We start from the raw sequence: 20,471 nt of genomic DNA on the forward strand, positions 1-20,471 counted from the left end.
GAAGTCTTCCTCTAAGGGTAGATCTGTTACGTCAGCCCCACGTAAAGAATGTCCATCAAAGCCTCCCCGCTCTTTGTCTGACTTCCTTCAGACTATCGAAAGACTCTCAAGAGCTCGAGGCTTTTCGAAGGAGGCAGCCAGTGCGATTGCAAGAGCGAGGAGAGCTTCTACCATTAGATTATACCAGTCGAAGTGGGAAGCCTTTCGAGACTGGTGCAAGTCAGCATCTGTGTCCTCGTCCAGTACCTCTGTAGCCCAAATCGCAGATTTTCTTTTACATCTGAGAAAGGTTCGCTCCCTTTCAGCTCCCACGATTAAGGGCTACAGGAGCATGTTGGCTTCGGTCTTTCGACATAGAGGCTTAGATCTTTCCAACAATAAAGATCTCCAAGATCTCCTTAAGTCTTTCGAGACCTCTAAGGAACGTCGTTTGGCAACTCCTGGATGGAACTTAGACGTGGTCCTAAGGTTCCTCATGTCAGACAGGTTTGAGCCATTACATTCAGCCTCCCTGAAGGATCTCACCCTCAAGACACTTTTCCTAGTGTGCTTGGCTTCGGCTAAAAGGGTCAGTGAACTTCATGCCTTCAGTAAGAACATCGGCTTTTCTACAGAAAAAGCCACTTGTTCACTTCAACTTGGTTTCCTGGCCAAAAATGAACTGCCTTCTCGTCCTTGGCCTAAATCTTTTGATATTCCTTGCTTATCAGAGATCGTAGGCAACGAACTGGAAAGAGTATTATGTCCTGTTAGAGCTCTTAAGTTCTATTTAGCTCGTACTAAGTCATTACGAGGTAAATCTGAGGCATTATGGTGCTCAGTTAAGAAACCATCATTGCCTATGTCAAAGAATGCTTTGTCATATTTTATCAGATTTTTAATACGAGAAGCTCATTCTCACTTGAATGAGAAAGACCGATGTTTGCTTAAGGTTAAGACGCACGAAGTTAGAGCTATAGCAACCTCCGTGGCCTTCAAGCAAAATAAATCTCTGCAAAGTATTATGGACGCGACTTTTTGGAGAAGCCAGTCAGTGTTCGCGTCATTTTACTTAAAAGATGTCCAAACTCTTTACGAGGACTGCTACACACTGGGTCCATTCGTTGCAGCGAGTGCAGTAGTGGGTGAGGGTTCTACCACTACATTACCCTAATTCCAATATCCTTTTTAATCTGTCTCTTGAAATGTTTTTAATATTGTTTTTTGGGTTGTACGGAAGGCTAAGAAGCCTTTCGCATCCTGATTGATTTGGCGGGTGGTCAAAGTCATTTCTTGAGAGCGCCCAGATTAGGGGTTTGATGAGGTCCTGTTGTATGGGTTGCAGCCCTTAATACTTCAGCTTCTGGGAGTCTTTCAGCATCCTAAGAGGATCGCTGGGCTTCGTGAGGAAGACAGACTAATAAGGCATAGTAATCGTCTAAGTCGACTTCCTTACCAGGTACCTTTATATATTTGGGTTTTGTTATGATATAACTGTCAAAAACTCTAAGCATATTCGCTGTAAACTTAATTAACTCTGGTCTCTACCCACCACCATGGGTGTGAATCAGCTATTATATATTCACCGGCTAAGTTAAATATTTAAAAATGATATTTTAATTATAAAATAAATTTTTTAATATACTTACCCGGTGAATATATAAATTAAAGGCCCCCCCTTCCTCCCCGATAGAGACCCAGCGGGATGAGAAAAATTGGGTCTGTTTACATGTATATGCGGTATCTGGCCGATAGTTGGCGCTAGTGGGCACACCCGCAACCTTCATAGCGATCGCTCGCGAGTTTTTGTGTGTTTTTTCTGTCGAGCCGCCAGAGGCTCAGCTATTATATATTCACCGGGTAAGTATATTCAAAAATTTATTTTATAATTAAAATATCATTTTTCCTTCTAAAGGACTCTGAATAACTTTACCAGGACTGTCACACTTCTACATACCTCAACACACAGCTTGCGTAGGCCGCGGACCTTGAGTAGCAAGGTTTTAGCGAGGTGCAAGGACTCCTTATTTTTTGAGTACTGATACACTTAGATAAGGAGCCCCCAGGTAAAAGCCAAAAGCCAGATTGGCTGGGATGTCCACCCTTCCTAATGGGTGAGTCACCCCTATTAAATAGCGTGGTTTGTATTCCAGTTACGGAACAAATGACAAATTCAAAGATAATTTGTATTTTTCCTAACTATACAAACCTTAGTTATTTAAGCAAATTTACTTGCCAGCCGCATCCCCCTACAAGCAAAGTGATCTCAATCACAGGTGTGTGAGGGCGGGCCGGTAGCAAGCTACCTTCCCCCTACCCCCGCTAACTAGCAGTATGGGTAGTTAACCCTCGTTAAAAATCAATGGTTCGTCATTTCAGCTACCCAGAAAGTAATACCCCTATTAAATAGCTAAGGTTTGTATAGTTAGGAAAAATACAAATTATCTACGAATTTGTCATATTTTTACTTTATCTTTGAGAGGAAAAACTTTGTTCTATCTCAGTGGTGAACTAGGTTTTTAGACTGAAGGGGTTAGATATTTCTTCCTCAGAAGAGCCATCTATGCTCAAATGAAGTTTTGAATAAACTTGTCCTCAGTCGGAAGTGAGACCGCCTCCATGTAACATGGTGAAAGTCCTCCGTGCCTTAAAAGGAGAGCCTTACGAACCTTTATATCAGACTTTTGAGACCATGATCTTGTGTTGAAAACTGTTTTTCTTCTCGTCTTAAGCCTCCGCCAAGAGGGTAAACAAGTTGCATGGTCTCGCCTACGATGTCACCCAAGGGGATATTGTCAGGTTACATTCTTCTTTTTTCCCCGAGTTTGTTGCTAAGAATCAAAATCAGACAGTTTCTGTTCCTAGGTTAAGTTCCTTCCAGATATCGAGTCTTCAGGAAGTCAAAAATTAACTAATGATCCTAAGCAACTGCGTCTATATCTTTTGAGGGCTCTACAGTACTATCTCAAACTCGAAGAGCTCATCCACAGATTAGGCATCTGTTTATTAGCTCAGGCAGGGTCACAATAAGGGTTGCATGGAAGGCCATCTCCTCTTGGATCGGGCAGGTCATTGACTAAGCCATCAATCCTTCCCCTTCATGTCAGCAAAGCTCTCGACCCAGAGCTCATGATGTCAGGGGCATAAGTACATCCCTGGCATTAAAAAAGATCCTCTTTGTGATGCATGTACTGCAGACAGGGATGTGGAGGAGACAAATCACCTTCATCGTCCATTGTTGTACTTGCAAGATGTGGCCAATAGGTCCTTAGATTTTTTTTTCAATATGACCTGTGGTGGCTGCACAGCAAATGGTTTAGCTGCCTTAGCTCCCACAAGACTATTATCAGTCGTTCAAGAGCAGTAGTTACAGTGTTAATCTTAGTAAGAATGAAAAAGGAATGACTTGCCTTTTCTTTTCTTCATCTTCCCCTCTCTTGGAGCATGGCATTCGGAGAACATCAGCAAGAAATCATGAACTTTTAGGTAAGCCCCTCTTTAGCTTTTAGCTAAAATATATTTGATGTATACTGTATTCATGTACCCAACCTCCTTACGAGGGGAGTTGGGATATCACCTTGCATTGTTTGTACTACAAACTCGTTTCTATACATAGCCTTAACAGTCACAATTATTATCTGCTGTTAACTTGCTGGTATTGACAAAGCACTTGTTTACGAGGTGTTAAGGTGCACATTCCATGCATTATCATGTTCGGATGCAGCAATCCAAGGTTTAAAGTTTCAGCTAGTTGAAGGGACTGCTGTAGTATGTCTCCCTATGTAAAAAACGTTGGGTTTGTATTTTGTATAGGAACAAAGGACAAATTTGAATGTCATGTTCTTTACCTAACAATACAAACCTGTAGTTCTTTATATGTACTTTTCCCACCATCATCTGACCCCCAGGAGAAAGTCATGTTTGATCAAAGTGAAGCAGGTATGAGTGACCAGGGGTGGGGAGGGGGCCAGTACTTCTTCTACCACTGGTAGTAACCAAAGGTTATTATAGCTGTATGACAACTACCACTGGTTTCTTCTTCCTATGTATAGAACTACAGGCTTGCATTGTTAGGAGAACTACAAATTACTTCCAAATTTGTCATAACTACAGCAGATTTAGAAGAATGGCTTTTATTTCTTTTTTTATTTTACTACAGATGAATGTCCTTTTTTCTTATCAACATTTATTTCTGTCATTACCGCTTTATTTTTAAACATTTATTTCCTTGTCTCAGTTCTGCCAATGCTGCACCAGAATTTGAGGGACGAGGTGGTGAGGATCTAGCAACCAGTCTCAGTTCAATGCTTGAAAGGGTTTATTCATCTCCACACACATTAGATACAAGAAAACTGTGTGTGGTCGAAGGCAAATATGCGAAAGCACTTTATGTTGATATAGAGGTAAGTGGCCTAATGGGTACTCTTTCATTTTATTTTAGTAAACTTTTAATGGGAAATAAAGGTGAATAAATTATGTACTTTATTAAATCGGTGACTGAAATGAGTGAAGAGTTGAATACGTAGTCAAGACCTCCCAATTAAAGGAAGGAGAACAAGATTTATCCTCTTCAGTGGGGTATTTTAGTTACACATTTGGCTTTTTGGTGTACCTTTAATTTTTCCATCATCATCCAATTACAATGCCAGTTTCAGTTCTTTTCCTGCAAATAATTTGTTCAAGTTTTTCAAGGTTTGTAAAGTCCAGAGAAGAATGATAGTACAGTACTGTATGTAATGAGAACACCTTTAAAATCTGAAGTAATTCTGATAATATATTGTATACTAAAAGCTTACATAAATACAAACCTTGGTTTGTTCCACCACTATACAAACCCATGCTATTTATAGGGGATATTATTTTCGGCGTAGCTGAAAGATGAGTCATAAGATTTTTAGCGAGGGATAACTACCCCAACCACTAGTAAGTGGGAGGGGTGGGGGTTAGCCAGCTACCCCGCTCACTAACACACCTGGGCTGAGCCCCCACTTTGCTTTTGGTTCAGGTAGAGTGGGGACGTTGCTGCTCCCTCCCGTCTTAAACTGACTTGCCATTTGATGATAATTGATTGTTTACAATTAATACTTTCAGTTTCTTTCTCTTTTCAGTGTGTGTTACTTCTGACCAGCCTCATGTGCAGTTTTCCTGGACCTGAGGGCCGCTCCTGCGGTACCTTTATGTCAACCCCTGAGAAAGACCCCACCAACTGTATCCGTCTTTCCAAGGTCAGCGTTGTGACTGGGACAACACTTGTCCCGAGTGTCAGGAGTGGTTTGCCCCCCAGGGGGAGGGTTTTGGGAATAGGTAAAAAAAAGAAGTCAGGGTCTTCCTCAAAGTCGAAGAAATCTCGAACTTCTTCCCGAAGATGCTCCTCGACTGGTCTTCTCTGGGAACAGCCGAGTAGCAGCACAGCCCTGTTAACCCCAGGTCAACCTCGAGGATCGAGAGACATTACCGTTTCCTCTGCCAAAACGAATCCGCCCCTTCCCCCAGAGAGCGCCTGCTCTTTGACTGATCTTTTGCAGATCTGGCCGTCACTGGGTGTGGCTTGTCCCCTGTCAAAGGAGGTTCTGAACGAACTACTTCAGATGGGGGCCGAGAGGAAGCGGACTCCGACTTCCTCAGAGGTGGAACCCTCCCTGTTGGGCGCAGCGCCGGACGACCTTGGTGCAGCGGTCTCCCGTTCGAACTTTTGGTTTCCTGCTGTGACTGACGCTGCAGACTGTGCTCCCTCCCCCTCTGAATCTGGGAGAGAGCAAGGTCCAAGGCAGTGTCCTCCTCCAGGAGGCCATCTCTCTCACCCGTGAGAGAGATCAACTAATGACATCGCTGACTTTGTCAGAGCAGGCTCCCTCCTCGAAGAAACCTGCTAGCTGTTTCCCGAAGGGGGTTCGTCGGGTTTGCAGGAGTTTCTAACTTCTCATCACCCTGGCTGTGCTCCTCTCTCCCTCCTCCCCTCTCTCCCTGCTCGGGGGAGCCTGCTAGTGGTTCCCCTTAAGGAGTTCATCGGGTGCAGGAGTTTCAAACTCCTCATCACCCTGAGCATGCTCCCCCCCCCCCCCCCCTGCTATAAGGAGATGCCCTTGGAGCGACTCTCTGACCCTTCGGGCTCTCATCACGTTGAACCTTCAGGCTCTCGTCACGTTGAATCTTCAGGCTCTCGTCACGTTGAATCTTCAGGCTCTCGTCATGTTGAACCTTAGGCCTCTCGTCATGCTGAGCCATTGGGCTCTCTTCACTCTGAGCCTTCGGGCTCTCATCACGCTGAGCCTTCTGGCTCTCATCACGCTGAGCCCTCGGGTTCTCGTTACATTGATCTTCCTGGTTCTCGTAACTTTGGAGCCACTCTCTTTGCGGCAGCTGCACGTGACTCGTAAGCAGCTCGTCACCCTACAACTGTGTATGGTTCACAGGATGGCCGCCATGGTGTCAGCTAGGCGAGTTTCGCTGCTCCTCGTCACTCTTCTTCGGACGAGCCTTTGTCACCTCTCCTTCAGGTGACGAGTGATCGTTTCTCTCCACAGAGAACCCTCTCTGTAGGCGATATGAACACCAGTCTCGCCAGTTGCGTGAGCGTCATTCTCGTGAATGAGCCTACAAGGTTCATAGCACTCCACCTCCGCGGCGCTCTCCCAATAAGCGCCAGTGACTCTCTCTCAGAGTTTGCAAGTCTCCCTGTTGGCCCTCGCCTTCTAGGCGTTCGCTAAGGCGGCTCTCGCCACTTGGCCGCTCTTCACCTCCTTGCTGTTTACCCTCGCATCGGTCCCTGAGACCGACTGCCCGAATCTCGCAGGTTCACAAGCTCCTGTCTCCTAGGGATCGTCACACGCTAGGAGATCAGATCACCTTGCATGAGCAACGGGTTGACAATTCCTATCACGAGTTTCATCGGCCTCAGGGTAGACGACCGAAGCAGAGCACCGCTTCGAAGGACCAGTACCTGGAAAAAGCCCCTTTGGTTAGACCGGTGCCACATTTACCACTCTTCTTTTCTAGGACACCTGGTTGCCCAATGGATCCTCCTCCCAGCTTCACAGGGGGTTGGAACCCCCCCCTGGTTGCGTGCACTATTTAACGTAGTGCGAGAGGCAGTCACGGTGGCCCTTCCCCATTCACAATCCGTGGGTGGTACACCAAGGATTCCCGTGGTGGCTTCTCTCCTTCCCGGTTCCTCTCCTCCTTCAGACCCTAGGAGGAGTTCTGAAAGTTCATCCCTTGAAAGCTCACAAGGAGGGTGGGATGCCAAACACTACTAGAAACTTTTGGACTGTATGATGGCTCAACTGCAGTACTGATTCTTAGACTGCAAGACAGGGATGTTTCTAATAGACTATCACAACCTTATATATTGAAATGCATCATTAAAAGAATTTTAATGATAAAATGTATTACTGTATTTTTATACTCTCCCAATTTTCCTATGTTAACATCTACCCCCTAAAAAAAATTCCCATTCTATCTCCTTGCAAAATGAAATCTCGGATCTCTTCTTTGACCCTTGCCTCTGCCATTCATGAGCAGCCTTTAAACCCTCGATCTCTCCTTGAAGCTCTTCCTTGATCGACCTTCCCTGGGGAATGGCCTTTTAGTAGCGCAGACCGTTCAACCCCAGGTCAACCTCGAGTATCAAGGGACAGCACTGTTTCCCCTAGAGAAACAGTTCTGTCCCTTCCCCAGGGAGTGCCTGATCTTTTTCTGATTTGTTCCAGGCTTGGCCATTGTTTGGCTTGGCTGGTCCCCCGTGCGTTGCTGGAACGTTTTCATCTAGGTGCTGAGAGGAAGCGAACACATGCTTCCTCAGACGTGGATCATTCCCCATCAAGCGCTGCTCCTGACGACCTCAGAGTTGCTGCTGATGCCGAAGATGAGGCTCCCCCTTGCTAAACCGGCTCTTCTGTCAGGGGTGGAGAAACATCTGAGGGGAGTATCGCCTTCTAGCGAACATCTCTCTCGTTCGCGAGTGAGAACTCCTAGAGATCCTGTGTTCCTGAGATCTTCCAGACACCAACATGTGTCGCCTTTGGCTATGTCAGATCAGGTTCCCCCTCCAGGAGACCCTCATAGACATTCCTCTTCGGGTGTTCCTCAGGCTTCGGAGTTTTTAACTTCGCCACCCTGGACGTTCTCCCCCCCACCTGCGGTTGTGAGGTGTCTCTTTAGTTTTGTCAAGGACCGTCATGCTGAGCCTTCGGGCTTTTGTTACGCACTAGCTGTTCGTGATTCGTCTGGTACGCGCGACTTGTCAGCTGTGCATTACTTGTTCAGCTGCGCGTGAAACACCATCTACTCGTCACTTATCTTCAGACGAACATATGTCACCTTGTGACGATAGCTTGGTGGTTCGTGATCGTCACCAAGGGATCCTCACACTTCACGAGACGACCATTGGTCTCACCACTGTCAGACGCTTGAGCATCATTCATTGGATCAATGAGTCTCACCCAGAGCTCACAGGTCACTACCTCCTCGGCACTTGCCAACTAGGCCCTCGCCATCGCGGCATTCACCATCTTACCGCTCGCTGGCTCCTCGTTGTTCATCTAGTCCGATTACTCCATCTGTTCCCTTGCAGGCTTGCAAGCAACTATCGCCAAGGGATCGTCACTCGCCAGGAGTTCAGCTCGCCTCACATGTGCATCGCGGTGACGATTCTTGACGTGACGCGCATCAGGTACGGGACGGACTACTAAAGGAAGCGTAGTAGCCTACCGCCCAAAGCATTGTAGTGGTTTGCGGACTGTGGCTAGATGTAGCACGCAAACTGCCTAGTGTCCGAATGCCGACCACACTCCAACGTTCACTACACAAAAAGGTAAAACGGTGGAATACCCAAAAATCTAGGTAACATGCCAAGAGAACTGGGCACTGGGCACCACCCCTTGAGTTTATACTGGGCAAGGAGACCCAGCTAGATGTGTAGTTGCTTTATATTATTCAGAGGTAAGCAGTTTTCAGGTTATTTAAGTACTAAACATTAGTAGAGGAAACAAAAAGAAAAAAAAAAGGGGAAAAACAATGATATTAAGGAAAAAAAAAGTCAAAATTAGTGGCTGAGAAGGGGACATTTACAGGAGAAGGAGACACTTCCAGTTTATAAGATAAAGGAAAAAAAGTTTATTTCATTCCTGAGAGAAAAAAAATACAATAAAACAGATTTAATAAGAGAAAAAAAGACAAATAATTTGGTTGACAATAACATTTTTTGTCAAATTTTAATAAGCAATAATGTAAAGAAAAACTAGTATCCCTTTACACTCCAGCCTCACAATAACAAGATAAAAATAAATGATTCGAATAACAAAAAAAAAAAAAACTATTCACATGCTGGACACTCATGTGGGTTCCATATACAAATATAAACAGAGGCACCCTTAACCGTGTATCTATTTGGGCTCAATTCAAATATAAGTTGAATTAGCTTGCCTCAAGATCAAAGGGATTGCTGTATAAAACAAGGTTGCGCATTGAACCTGACTTTACATTCTCACCTCTACATCAGAAAGACAGCAAAAAAGGCTTACAGTCCTCGGTGATACACAATATATCAGGGTTATTCTACACCCATGAAAATGGATAAGAGTCGAGACCACTTATAATAGTTTTTTTTTTTTGAGGCACCTCCTCTTCATTGCAAAGTCACACACACAAACAATAAGATTCAGTATAAGTCATTTCTTTAACATAAAGGATGCTATTCACAATTTATGCAGCAAACTAGGCCAACTTGATGAGTACCAGTTCATTTAACATCATTAAGAAATGTTTATATTGTTTCACTGCATCATTGTTGAGAATCTACTCATTGCTGGATCACTATACAGTACCAAGTTCACAGAGTGTTTATAAGGTAGAGGAATGTTCACGTCACCCCAACAATTCTCTGGGTTAACAGGATACACGGAGTATGTTTGCTATAGATTTGACACTGCTGTCCACTGTCTAGGTTAAGTCACAACAGTTTTTGTCAAATCCCTGCACACTTCGGGGTTACTGTCAATAAGAACAGTCGAATGTCTGCAAAATGCTTCTCTACTTGATTGCAATTCTAGTTGCCATCTCCAAGCCCTACAGGGAGTAGGGCGTGCTGCAAAAAAAGAATACTGTATAATGAGACAAGGTTGAAGGTCCAAAATATAAAAAAATTAACATTCTAATAAAATAATAAAAAACTACAATTATAAAAAATAACTTGTATTTTTCCCATCTATAACTTTAATTTTTCCACAGCATCAGCACCCAGTGAAGGCCCCAGCAGTCAGACTAGTGCCAGATTTACCGGGTAAGAAAGCTGACACTTTCTTTCCGGTTCCCAGACCTAATGCCTCTGGCCTTCCGAAGAATCCTCCGGCCAGCACTACAAATGAGAGAAAACTCATCTGGATTGAAGCACTGGATAATGCAGTGTGTTAGGCGGTCACAAGGATTCTCCCCCGCATGCAGTCAACGGCCAGAACACCGAGGATTCCCTGGCTACATTAAACCTCCCCGGCTCCTCTCATCTGTCTGACCTCAGAAGGAGTTCAGAAGGGTCCGCTCTATCGTGACCGAGACCCTTTTCGCTGGAGATACCTTTCTTCTCCCTTAAGAGGAAATGGGGAGAAGAGATTTCAGGTAGGTCTGAGATTCCTCTGCAGGTACATGTGGCACGGAAACGACCAGCTGGGAAAAGAAGAAGGATTAGACCGTCTCCCCCTCGGGAAGTCTCTTTGATGGACTCTTTTTGCCTTTGCCTTATAGAGGTGGTTCCTCCAGAGCTCTGTTCTCCATCTCAGCCAGACATCATTCCTCCCTCCAGAGAGGATCAATGTCCCCTCAGGAAAGAGTCAGCCGCAAGGCTGTCTTTTTTGGAAGAATACCTTCCACCGCGCAGGGAACCGAAAGACTTAAAAACCATCCCTAAGTCCTCGCCAAGAGCTCCCGTACCTCAGCAAGAGAGGTCGAGAGGAGTCTCTTCTCCCTGGACGTCTGCAAGAGACAGCCCATCAATGGCCTGTTCTGACAACTTTGACCCGCCCCGGGCTCCTATGGGTGAGAGCTCTGAGGTGGATGAACTTTTTTTAGAGTTCAAGGAGGAACACTTGCCTAGAGTTGCTAGCCCTAAGTTGACAGAGGCTGAGCAGGACTCAAAGCATGCCTTCTGGCAGGTTTTGACCTGCATGAGAGTCATCAACGGCTTGTCAAACCCAGCGACAGCCCCTCAGAATAGCAAGGACAAGGTCCTAGACCATGTCTATGGCACTCAAAGACCCCCAAGGGCCTGTTCAGCTTTGCCCTGGTGAAAGAGGTTGAAGAGTGCTAGGAAAAAGGCAGTCTCACGGGCTACCGGCTCTTCCAACTTCTGAGCAGGCTTCTCCTTGAAACTCCTCCTGCCGTCGTTCGTGCAGCCGAGGAGGTAATATGAGGTGACCAACGAGCCTCTTCCAGTCCTGCCTCTAGAGCATTCTATAGAGACACTGACCAGGGGAGTCCCCTTTGAGTGAATATCGGGTCTCTCATCCTACTTCTCAGCTTCAGAGATGATTAACCAAGTGAAGGTCGCGAAGTTCGCCTTGCAGGCTACTTCATGGCTGGACCTTTGGTTAGGATCGGTGGGCCACCTGATCAGCACTAAGGACTGGTCACAGGAGTCTCCCAGGAGGTCGTTGGAGACCTTTTTATTGCCCTGCACCAGGACAATCGAGTTCCTCGCCCACCAGGTGGTAAACCTGTGGGTGAAAACCATCCTCAAACAACGGGACTAATAATACAAAGGTTCCATCAGCAAATCCCACAAGCCAAGGTGTTAAGGCTGAGAAACTCCACTTTCAAGGGAAGTTCCATGTTTGAGCTGGAAGACGTTGAGCAGGTGGCGAAGAAATAGAGCCTCCAGAGGGCCCTGATATTGAGGACCTTCCAGGCTACGCCATAAAATAAAAACCCTCCTCCAAAACTACAGAGGAATAGGGCTAGTGCTCCCACACAAAAGGTGTCCAAGAAACCCTTTCAAGACAAAGATCGGAAAGGGTCAAGGTCCTTCCGTGGAGGGAAGGGAAATAGGGCACTCCCACTAGGACGTGCAAGTCTCCCATCTGTCCACCTGTGGGGTGGGGGGATGCCTGCAAAGGTGGCTGCAGCCCAGAGCCTAGCCCTGGACTGTTGCAGTGATTCGTTCAGGATATCACGTCCCGTTTACTCAATCGCTCCCTCCACTGACTCAGGATTCAGTCCTGTCAAACTCCTATGCAAAGGGATCTGCGAAGGAGTTGGCTCTTCGGGCCAAGCCTAGACCATGCTAGAGAAGATTGCTCTCCAAGAGGTCCTCGATGAGTCCCCAGGCTTCTTCAGCTGATGCTTTCTTGTGAAAAAGGTGTCTAGAGGCTGGAACCCAGTCATCGACCTCTCTGCTTTGAACGAGTTTGTCTTGCAAACCCCGTTCAAGATGGAGACAGCGGACATGGTCAGACAAGCGGTAAGACCACAGGACTTCATCTGCACACTGGATCTCAAGGACTCATATTTCTAGATCCCAATCCATCCGTGTTCAAGGAAGTATCTTAGGATCATATTCGACAGCAGACAATACCAGTTCAAGGTGTAGTGCTTCAGTCTATCCACTGCACCTCCGGTGTTTACGAGAGTCTTTTCCCTAGTATCATCTTAGACTCACAGAATTGGCATCCGTCTTCTCAGATATCTGGACAACTGGCTGATTCTAGCAGACTCGGTGGCTACCTTTCTTCAGCACTGAGACAGACTTCTGGAGTTCTGCCAAGATCTGGGGATCATGGTAAATCTCGAGAAGTCAAACCTGATCCCCTTTCAAGGACTGGTATACTTAGCCTTGATTATAGACACCATTCAGCACAAAGCCTTCCCATCAGAAGATAGAGTACAGAGGCTGAGGAAGGTAGGAGGGCCCTTCCTCAGGTGAGAAGAACTGGTTGTATCTCATAGGTCACCTATCATCCCTGGCCTGTATAATTCCCAACGGTCGCGTCAGGATAAAATCTCTCCAGTGGCGGCTCAAATCCCAGTGGAATCTGGAAAGCAATTCCCTGGACGTCCTGATCCAGGTAGGCTCAGAGGAACAGGCAGACCTCAGATTGTGTGTGGTAGATGAAAACCTCCACAAAAGGGTTGACCTCATCCTCCTCACCTCCCCAGAACTGATGCTCTATTCAGAGGCATCAAAAGAAGGATTTTAGGCCCACTTTTTTGCACCATACCTTTGGACCGAATCAGAAAGGTATTGGCATATGAATCTCCTAAAGATGAGGGCAGCCTTCCTAGCTCTCCAAAAGTTCCAGCAGTTCCTGGCGGGTCACTCCGTGGTGTTGATGAACGACGACACCATGATAGTGGCTTACATAAACAAACAAGGCGGTACCTTTTTGCAGCCCCTGCACCCTCTAGAAGTAGAGATACTCAGTTGGACAGAAGACAACTCGGTGTCCCTGTCGGCTCACTTTATTCATTTGAGATACTACTGCTAGAGTTATGGGGTCCTTTGACTGTCTAGACAGTACTACATTGGATTCTTCTCTGTGGTTACGCTTCATTTTCCCTTTGCCTACACATACCCTGAATAGTCTGTCCTATTCTTTACATATTCTTCTCTGTCATACACCTGACAACACTGAGATTACCAAAGAATTCTTCTTCGCCCAACGGGTTACTGCACTATCATTGTTCAGTGGCCACTTTCCTCTAGGTAAGGGTAGAAGAGACACTTTAGCTATGGCAAGTTGCTTTTCTAGGAGAAGGACACTCCCAAATCAAGCAATTGTTCTCTAGTCTTGGGTAGTGCCATGGTCTTCCACTGTCTTGGGTTAGAGTTCTTTTGCATGAGGGTACACTCGGGCACACTATTCTATCTTATTTTTGGGCTCAGGCCATGTCGTCCTGATGGAAGGGTTCCTATTGGTAGCCTTCTAAGGGATAATTGCTACAGTGATACTTCCAGAGAATTAAACCAAAGGTCTCCAGGATTCTAACTCCTGGCACGAGTATCCAATAATGGATATCGTATAATATCAGGGGATGTATTCTAGATACAACACATGGCAATCTTCACCCCAAATAGAATTAACGCTTCGATGTAAGGGGGAAGAGTGGCAAAAAGGAAGGGGTGCCATTCTAGGTACCCGGTGGATCTCCTTCCCTACTACTACTCGACGCCATTCCTATTCTTGTAGCCTTGCTAAGAGTGTGTGTACTCTCCCTTGGTGTAATTTTGGTCTCACTTTTCACGGTTAAATTCATTAATTTAATTGTGTTCTGCTGAGCATTGCCGTCACCGGAGGCAGCCATTTTATAACTGCTGTCGCCCTTTATATTCTTGTATATTATTTAGATAGTAGGGCGACCCTTTCCTGGCTTTACGCTAATATGTTAGCTATTTAGGCAATTTATATAAGATGTGATATTGCATGCATGAAACTCAACTCTTACTATCATGTGACTTTACTTAACGTATTCGGGCTGGAACCCCGGTGGTACTTGATCACCTTTGCCGGGGTTCCTGCCGGAGCAGATTTATCTTTGCTCATTTATACGGTAGTAAAGTAACTCTTTGTCTCCACTCAACAAGTTCATCGAGAACAACAAGTTCCGGATGCTTACTTTGCAACACATAAGGACCCTTCTGCCAAAAAGGGCGTTCACTGTCTCAATAGATCTGGTAAATGTTTACTGGCATCTCCCGATGAGTCGCCTCTTCTCCTCCTACCTAGGATTCAGACTACAGAAGAAGTAGTTTGTCTTCAGAGCAATGCCCTTTGGACTGAACACAGCCCCAAGGATATTCACCAAGCTAGTAGACACAGTCGTTCAACAGCTACGCACCGAAGGTGCTCATGTGGTAGCTTACTTAGGCGATTGGTTGGTATGGGCAGCATCCAAGATTACTCGTCTGCAAGCTGCTCAAAAAGTGATCCAGTTTCTGGAACACTTAGGCTTCAAAATCAACCTCAAGAAGTCTCGTCTCACTCCAGGTCAACAGTTACATGGTTTGGGAATTCAATGGAACTTAAAGTCACACCACCTTTCCATTCCATCCAAGAAGAGGAGAGAGATAGTGGGATCTGTCAGGAAACTAATCCGTTACAAAGGGATTTCAAAAATGCCAACAGGAAAGAGTCTTGGTCTCTCTACAGTTTGCAGCAGTGACAGACCCAGTGCTAAAGGCACGTTTAAAAGATGCATTAGGAGTCTGGAAGAAATACGCATTGAATGCTCGAAGGGATCAACTAAGGTTGACTCCAGCCTTGTTGTGCAGACAATTAAAGCCGTGATCCACAGCTAAGAGTCAAGCATGGATTATTCCCCTGCAACCACCACAACCTTCGGTAGTGATCCATACGGATGCCTCCTTGGAAGGATAGAGACGTCATTCTCACGACAGGAAGGCGCAAGGGATTTGGTCACTCCAGTTCAAAAGAGTTCATATCATCATTTTGGAAACTATGGCAGTGTTCCTGACATTGAAGAGACTATCTCCCCACAGATCAACCCACATCAGGTTGGTCCTGAACAACAAGGTGATAGTAAAGTGTCTAAATCAACAAGGCTCGAGATCACCTCACATCAACCATGTGATGTTAGCCATCTTCTACCTGGCAAGGAAGAAGAGATGGCACTTATCAGCAGTTCATCTATAAGGGTTCCGCTCTATCCAGGCGAAAGCCCATAGAGACAGAATGGTCCTTGGATGCAGACTCATTCTCCTTCATCTTAGGAAAAGTCCCAGAACGGCAGATCGACCTCTTCGCAACGAGCGTCAAGAAACTATCTCGTTACGTAGCCCCTTACCTGAACCCTCCAGCAGAAGCGATGGATATCATGTCTCTAGACTGGAACAGATAGAATTATATTTACCTGTTTCCACCAACCAATCTCCTGCTAAAAGTCCTCGACAAGCTGAGATCCTTCAGAGGGATGGCAGCGGTGGAAGCCCCCAAGTGGCCCAAGAGCATTTGGTTCCCCCTAGTCCTAGAGTGGAATCTGAAGCTGTTTCCATTGCCGAATCCAGTGCTGTCCCAACCAGTCCAGAAGTCGACTGTCTACACTTCATCCTCGAGAACCAACAACCTACATGATTTCCACGCCCTAGGAGCGAGCAAAAGGTGAGGAATCTAAAGAGATAAAGTTGACTTCATGAAAGAGTACAAGTCATGTTTTACTAGGACACAGTACGAATCTTCATGGAAGAAATGGGTGACCTTTGTGAAAGAAAGGAAACCAACAGAAATATTGATAGATTTCTGTCTTGCATTCTTCATACACCTCCACGAACAAGGCCTGGCCTATACTACAATTACTTCTTGTAAGTCGGCCCTGGTTAGACCACTTCTGTATGCCTTCGAGGTGGATCTCTCAGGTGAAATCTTTGATAAGATTCCGAAAGCATGTGCTAGACTCAAACCTGCAGCCCTACCAAAGCCCATCACGTGGCCTTTGGATAAAGTCTTCCACTATGCTTTGAACCTGGATAATGAGAACTGTACTCTAAAGGCTTTGACAGAAAATTATCTTTCTGTTCACAATAGCCTCAGGGGTTAGAGTTAGCGAAATAGTGGCCTTATTTAGAAACGAAGGCCATATTCAGTTCCTGGACTCATGAAAACTGAATTTATATCCCGATCCTGCCTTTCTCGCTAAGAATGAGCTACCCACCAAGAGGTAGGGTCCTTGCAGAATTTGCCCATTGAAGGAAGATGCCTCTCTCTGCCTAGTAGAGTGTCTTCAGGTCTATCTTCGAAGAACTTTAAACTTTAAGGGAGGACAGGTCTTCAGAGGCGAAACCTCAGGATTGAACCTATCTTTAAAACAGCTGAGAGCGAAGCTCACCTACTTTATTCGCATGGCAGATCCTGTCAGTAAATCCGCGGGTCACGATCCGAGGAAAGTTACTTCGTCGCTGAACTTCTTTCAGCATATGGACTTTGAGAGACTCCGCTCGTACATTGGGTGGAAGTCATCCAGGGTCTTCTACAAACATTATGCGAAGCAAGTACAAGAGATAAAACATTATGTGGTGGCGGCCGGTAGCGTAATTAAACCTGCCGTCTATTGCTGCGATGAACAGTGGACTGTTTTGGGACTTTACAGTGCTTCGGGTGGATGGGTATACGTACCCACTTGTGCAGATCACAACTATGGTTGACGCACTGTTCTTAGTAGGTACATATCTGATCAATACACCAGTGCCGAGTGAACGTTTGCGTTACGGTGTCTTATGTATTCCCGAACATCTGACGACGTTAGATAGATTTGGTTTTCACATCTTCCATTGAGTGGTATTATTTTGAAAATGTATTTTGTATATTTTTTCTACACGAGAAAATATGTGTTCGATGTGTTGTATGCCGGATCAGATACATACTTTGTTGTAACTACGTTCTGATAATCTATTTGCATAATAGTAGTAGTAGGGAAGGAGATCCACCGGGTACCTAGAACGGCACCCCTTCCTTTTTGTCACTCTTCCCCCTTACATCGAAGCGTTAAATCTATTTGTGATGAAGATTGCCATGTGTCGTGTCTAGAATACGTCCCCTGATATTATACGATATCCTTTATTGGATACTCGTGCCAGGAGTTGGAATCCTGGAGACCTTTGGTTTAATTCACTGGGAGTATCACTATGGCAAATATCCCTTAGAAGGCTACCTATAGGAACCCTTCCATCAGGACGACATGGCCCTCTCACCCAAAAATAGATTTTTCACTTTGATCAAAATCTGTTTTCTCTTCCTCTTGTTTTGTTAAAGTTTGTGTAGTTTATATAGGAGACATTTGTTTTGGCGTGGTTCATGTTCTTAAACTATTTTATTTTTCTCTTGTTTTCTTTCATCACTGGGTTATTTTCCCTGTTGGGTACACTATTCTATCTTATTTCTCTTCCTCTTGTTTTGTTAAAGTTTTTCTAGTTTATATAGGAGATATTTGTTTCGGTGTTTTCAAAATATTTTAATTTTCCTTGTTTTCTTTCATCACTGGGCTATTTTCCCTGTTGGAGCCCCTGGGCTTATAGAATCCTGCTTTTCCAACTAGGGTTGTAGCTTAGCAAGTAATAATAATAATAATAATAAAGAGGAATGTGCAGGCAGACATCCTGAACAGAGTTACTCAGATAGTGGGCTCCGAGTGGTCTTTGAATCATGTAGTAGCCAACAAAGTCCTGACTTCTTGGGGTTTCCCTTCTGTGGACCTGTTTGCAACAGCCCTGAACTTCAGGCTCCCGCTGTACTGTGCCACAGTCCCGTATCCACAGGCTCTCTGGCAAGATGCATTCCAACAACGGTGGGACAACATCAAACTGTGCACTTTTCTTCGTTTTTTCTGATAAGAAGAATCCTCAACAAGACCAGATTAAGCGAAAACCTATCAATGATGTTGATATTTCCGTGATGGCATCATGCAGAGTGGTTCCCGGACCTTCTGCATCTCCTGACGGAACTCCCGAGAGAACTCCCTCTACACATCACGATCTACTCAAACACCTACATCCAAATATCTTTCAGAAGGCCATAGCTTGGCTTCAGCTTCATGCCTGGAGACTGTCCAGGACCTCCTTACTCAGAGAGGATTTGCAACAAGTTGTGAAAAGGATGGCTGGACACCTTAGAAGATCTACAACATTAATCTACCAGGCTAAGTAGACTGACTTATGTGGTTGGTGTCATGGAAATGGTATCTCTCCCCTCAATGCCACTACAGTAATACCTTGAGATACGAGCTTAATGCGTTCCGGGATCTGAACTCGTATGCCAATTTGCTCGTATCTCGGATCCATTTTCCCCATATAAAACAACTAAAAAAAATTAATTCTTTCCCACCCTATGTAAAAACACCTAAAAACAGTATTTTTCAATATTAATCTTACCCGATGATCATGTAGCTGTCAACTCTGTTGCCCGACAGAAATCTACGGTCGGGATACGCCAGCGATCGCTATACAGGTGGGGGTGTACACAACAGCGCCATCTGTGAGCAGGTACTCAAGTACTTCTTGTCAACAAGAACTCAATTTTTCCTCTGTCGTGCCACCGGCTAGACCTACTTGGATACGCTGTTGATTCTGGAGTTATTGTTCACGATTTGGTGATGTATTTGCTCTAGAGTTTAGCCTTCGCTATTCAGGAAGCTTTATCATTAGCTTAGCAAGTTTTTGGAATTAATTTGATTTAATTTTGGTGACGAAGAGAGTATGAACTCTCTTTCACTTTTAAATGGCCGACCCTTCCCTTAGACGGAAGTGTTGGTGTCGAAGAGAGTATAGACTCTCTTTCTTAATTTTGCTTAACAAAGTTATAGATTTATTTTATATCTCTCCGCCTTTTATAGGCCTCTTCGATTAACTTCCTTTTATTATAAACTCATAAAAATTAATTTTTAGGTTTGTTTATATGCGACCTTTCCTAATAGTAGGCGGTCTTTTCTTGGAACCGAAGTTAATTAACATTGAGCCCGTCATATCGTTTTTGCCTGTTAAGATTTTATGCTATTTTAATTTTAATGTTTTTGAAAGAATTTCTTTGATAGTCTCGTACTGTTTTCAAAGTTGAACTAACGTTTTGTTTTGTCTCCGCAGTTGTTGACGTTCAGAACGTTCAACTTGCGCTCTATCGTTACGATAGAGAGAGAGTATTCACGGTTTCACGTTGCAGTAAGAGTAAACCGATTCTAGCGTTTTGTTCATTCTTTCTTAGCTTAAATGGTTTTAATTCTAATAAAGGAACTTTTTATTTGGGAAATCTTTCAGTTTTTTTCCTTTAACAATAATATGTTTTAACGATATATATAATTGGGCTCCTCTCTCAGGTTCTAAGTCAAGAGAGAGATAGAGAGATAGAGACGGAGGGAGAGAGAGGAGGATAAACGTTTCGTTCAAGCGGGTAACGTTAGTTATCGTTTTTGCTCTTCTCCCTAGTCTCTTTAGGGGAAGAAGGTAAAACGTTTCTAGAGTTTTATTCTTGTTCCCAGGCTTTATGCGGTGAGAGATTTTAAACGTAGTTTATTTGATCTAGTGTTTAGTCTCTTTTCCAGCCACTGAATTCTTTATCTTTCATTTTGTTTTTCTGTTACATTGTAATACTGTTTTCGCAATTACTAACTTTTAATGAAGGATAGGATTGCGTGTTTCAGGTACTAACCACTTAAAGTTTCGAGTTCAGTGAAATAAGTGCAAACAGAAAATCAAAAGTGATAAAGTGATAAGCGCAAAGTGTTACAGTGTTGCGTTCGAGGGTTCGTCTGTTCGTGCCAGTTGTTCGCCTAGTCTGGGACCTCTTTCAAGCTCCCAAGCCCAGGGGAGAAGTAATGTCGAAGGACTTATGGGTTCATCAGGCCTTGATCGACGAACAGACGTTTCCCTCCGTGGTTTCGGGTGTATCCACTCACGTAGCCGACGTGATCACCCCACCCACACAAAGACGAGAGAGCCCATTTATTCCTCGTCTGCGGAAGAGGTTTCTCACAGAAACCATGGACCAAATCTTGCAGCTTTTAAG

General features: G+C 44.8%; 1 protein-coding gene across 1 annotated transcript in view; it reads left to right on the forward strand.

Moving 5' to 3' along the window:
- The window catches only part of Rrp42 (exosome complex component Rrp42), a 109,292-nt gene that overhangs the window by 27,010 nt on the left and 61,811 nt on the right, over positions 1 to 20,471 (forward strand). Inside the window, exon 3 of the mRNA XM_068370555.1 lies at positions 4,217 to 4,382. Within this exon, the coding sequence (XP_068226656.1) occupies positions 4,217 to 4,382 (166 nt within the window). The remainder of the gene's footprint in view (positions 1 to 4,216; positions 4,383 to 20,471) is intronic.

This window comes from Palaemon carinicauda, chromosome 3 (assembly GCF_036898095.1).
Source record: "Palaemon carinicauda isolate YSFRI2023 chromosome 3, ASM3689809v2, whole genome shotgun sequence".
Taxonomy (NCBI): Eukaryota; Metazoa; Arthropoda; class Malacostraca; order Decapoda; family Palaemonidae; genus Palaemon; species Palaemon carinicauda.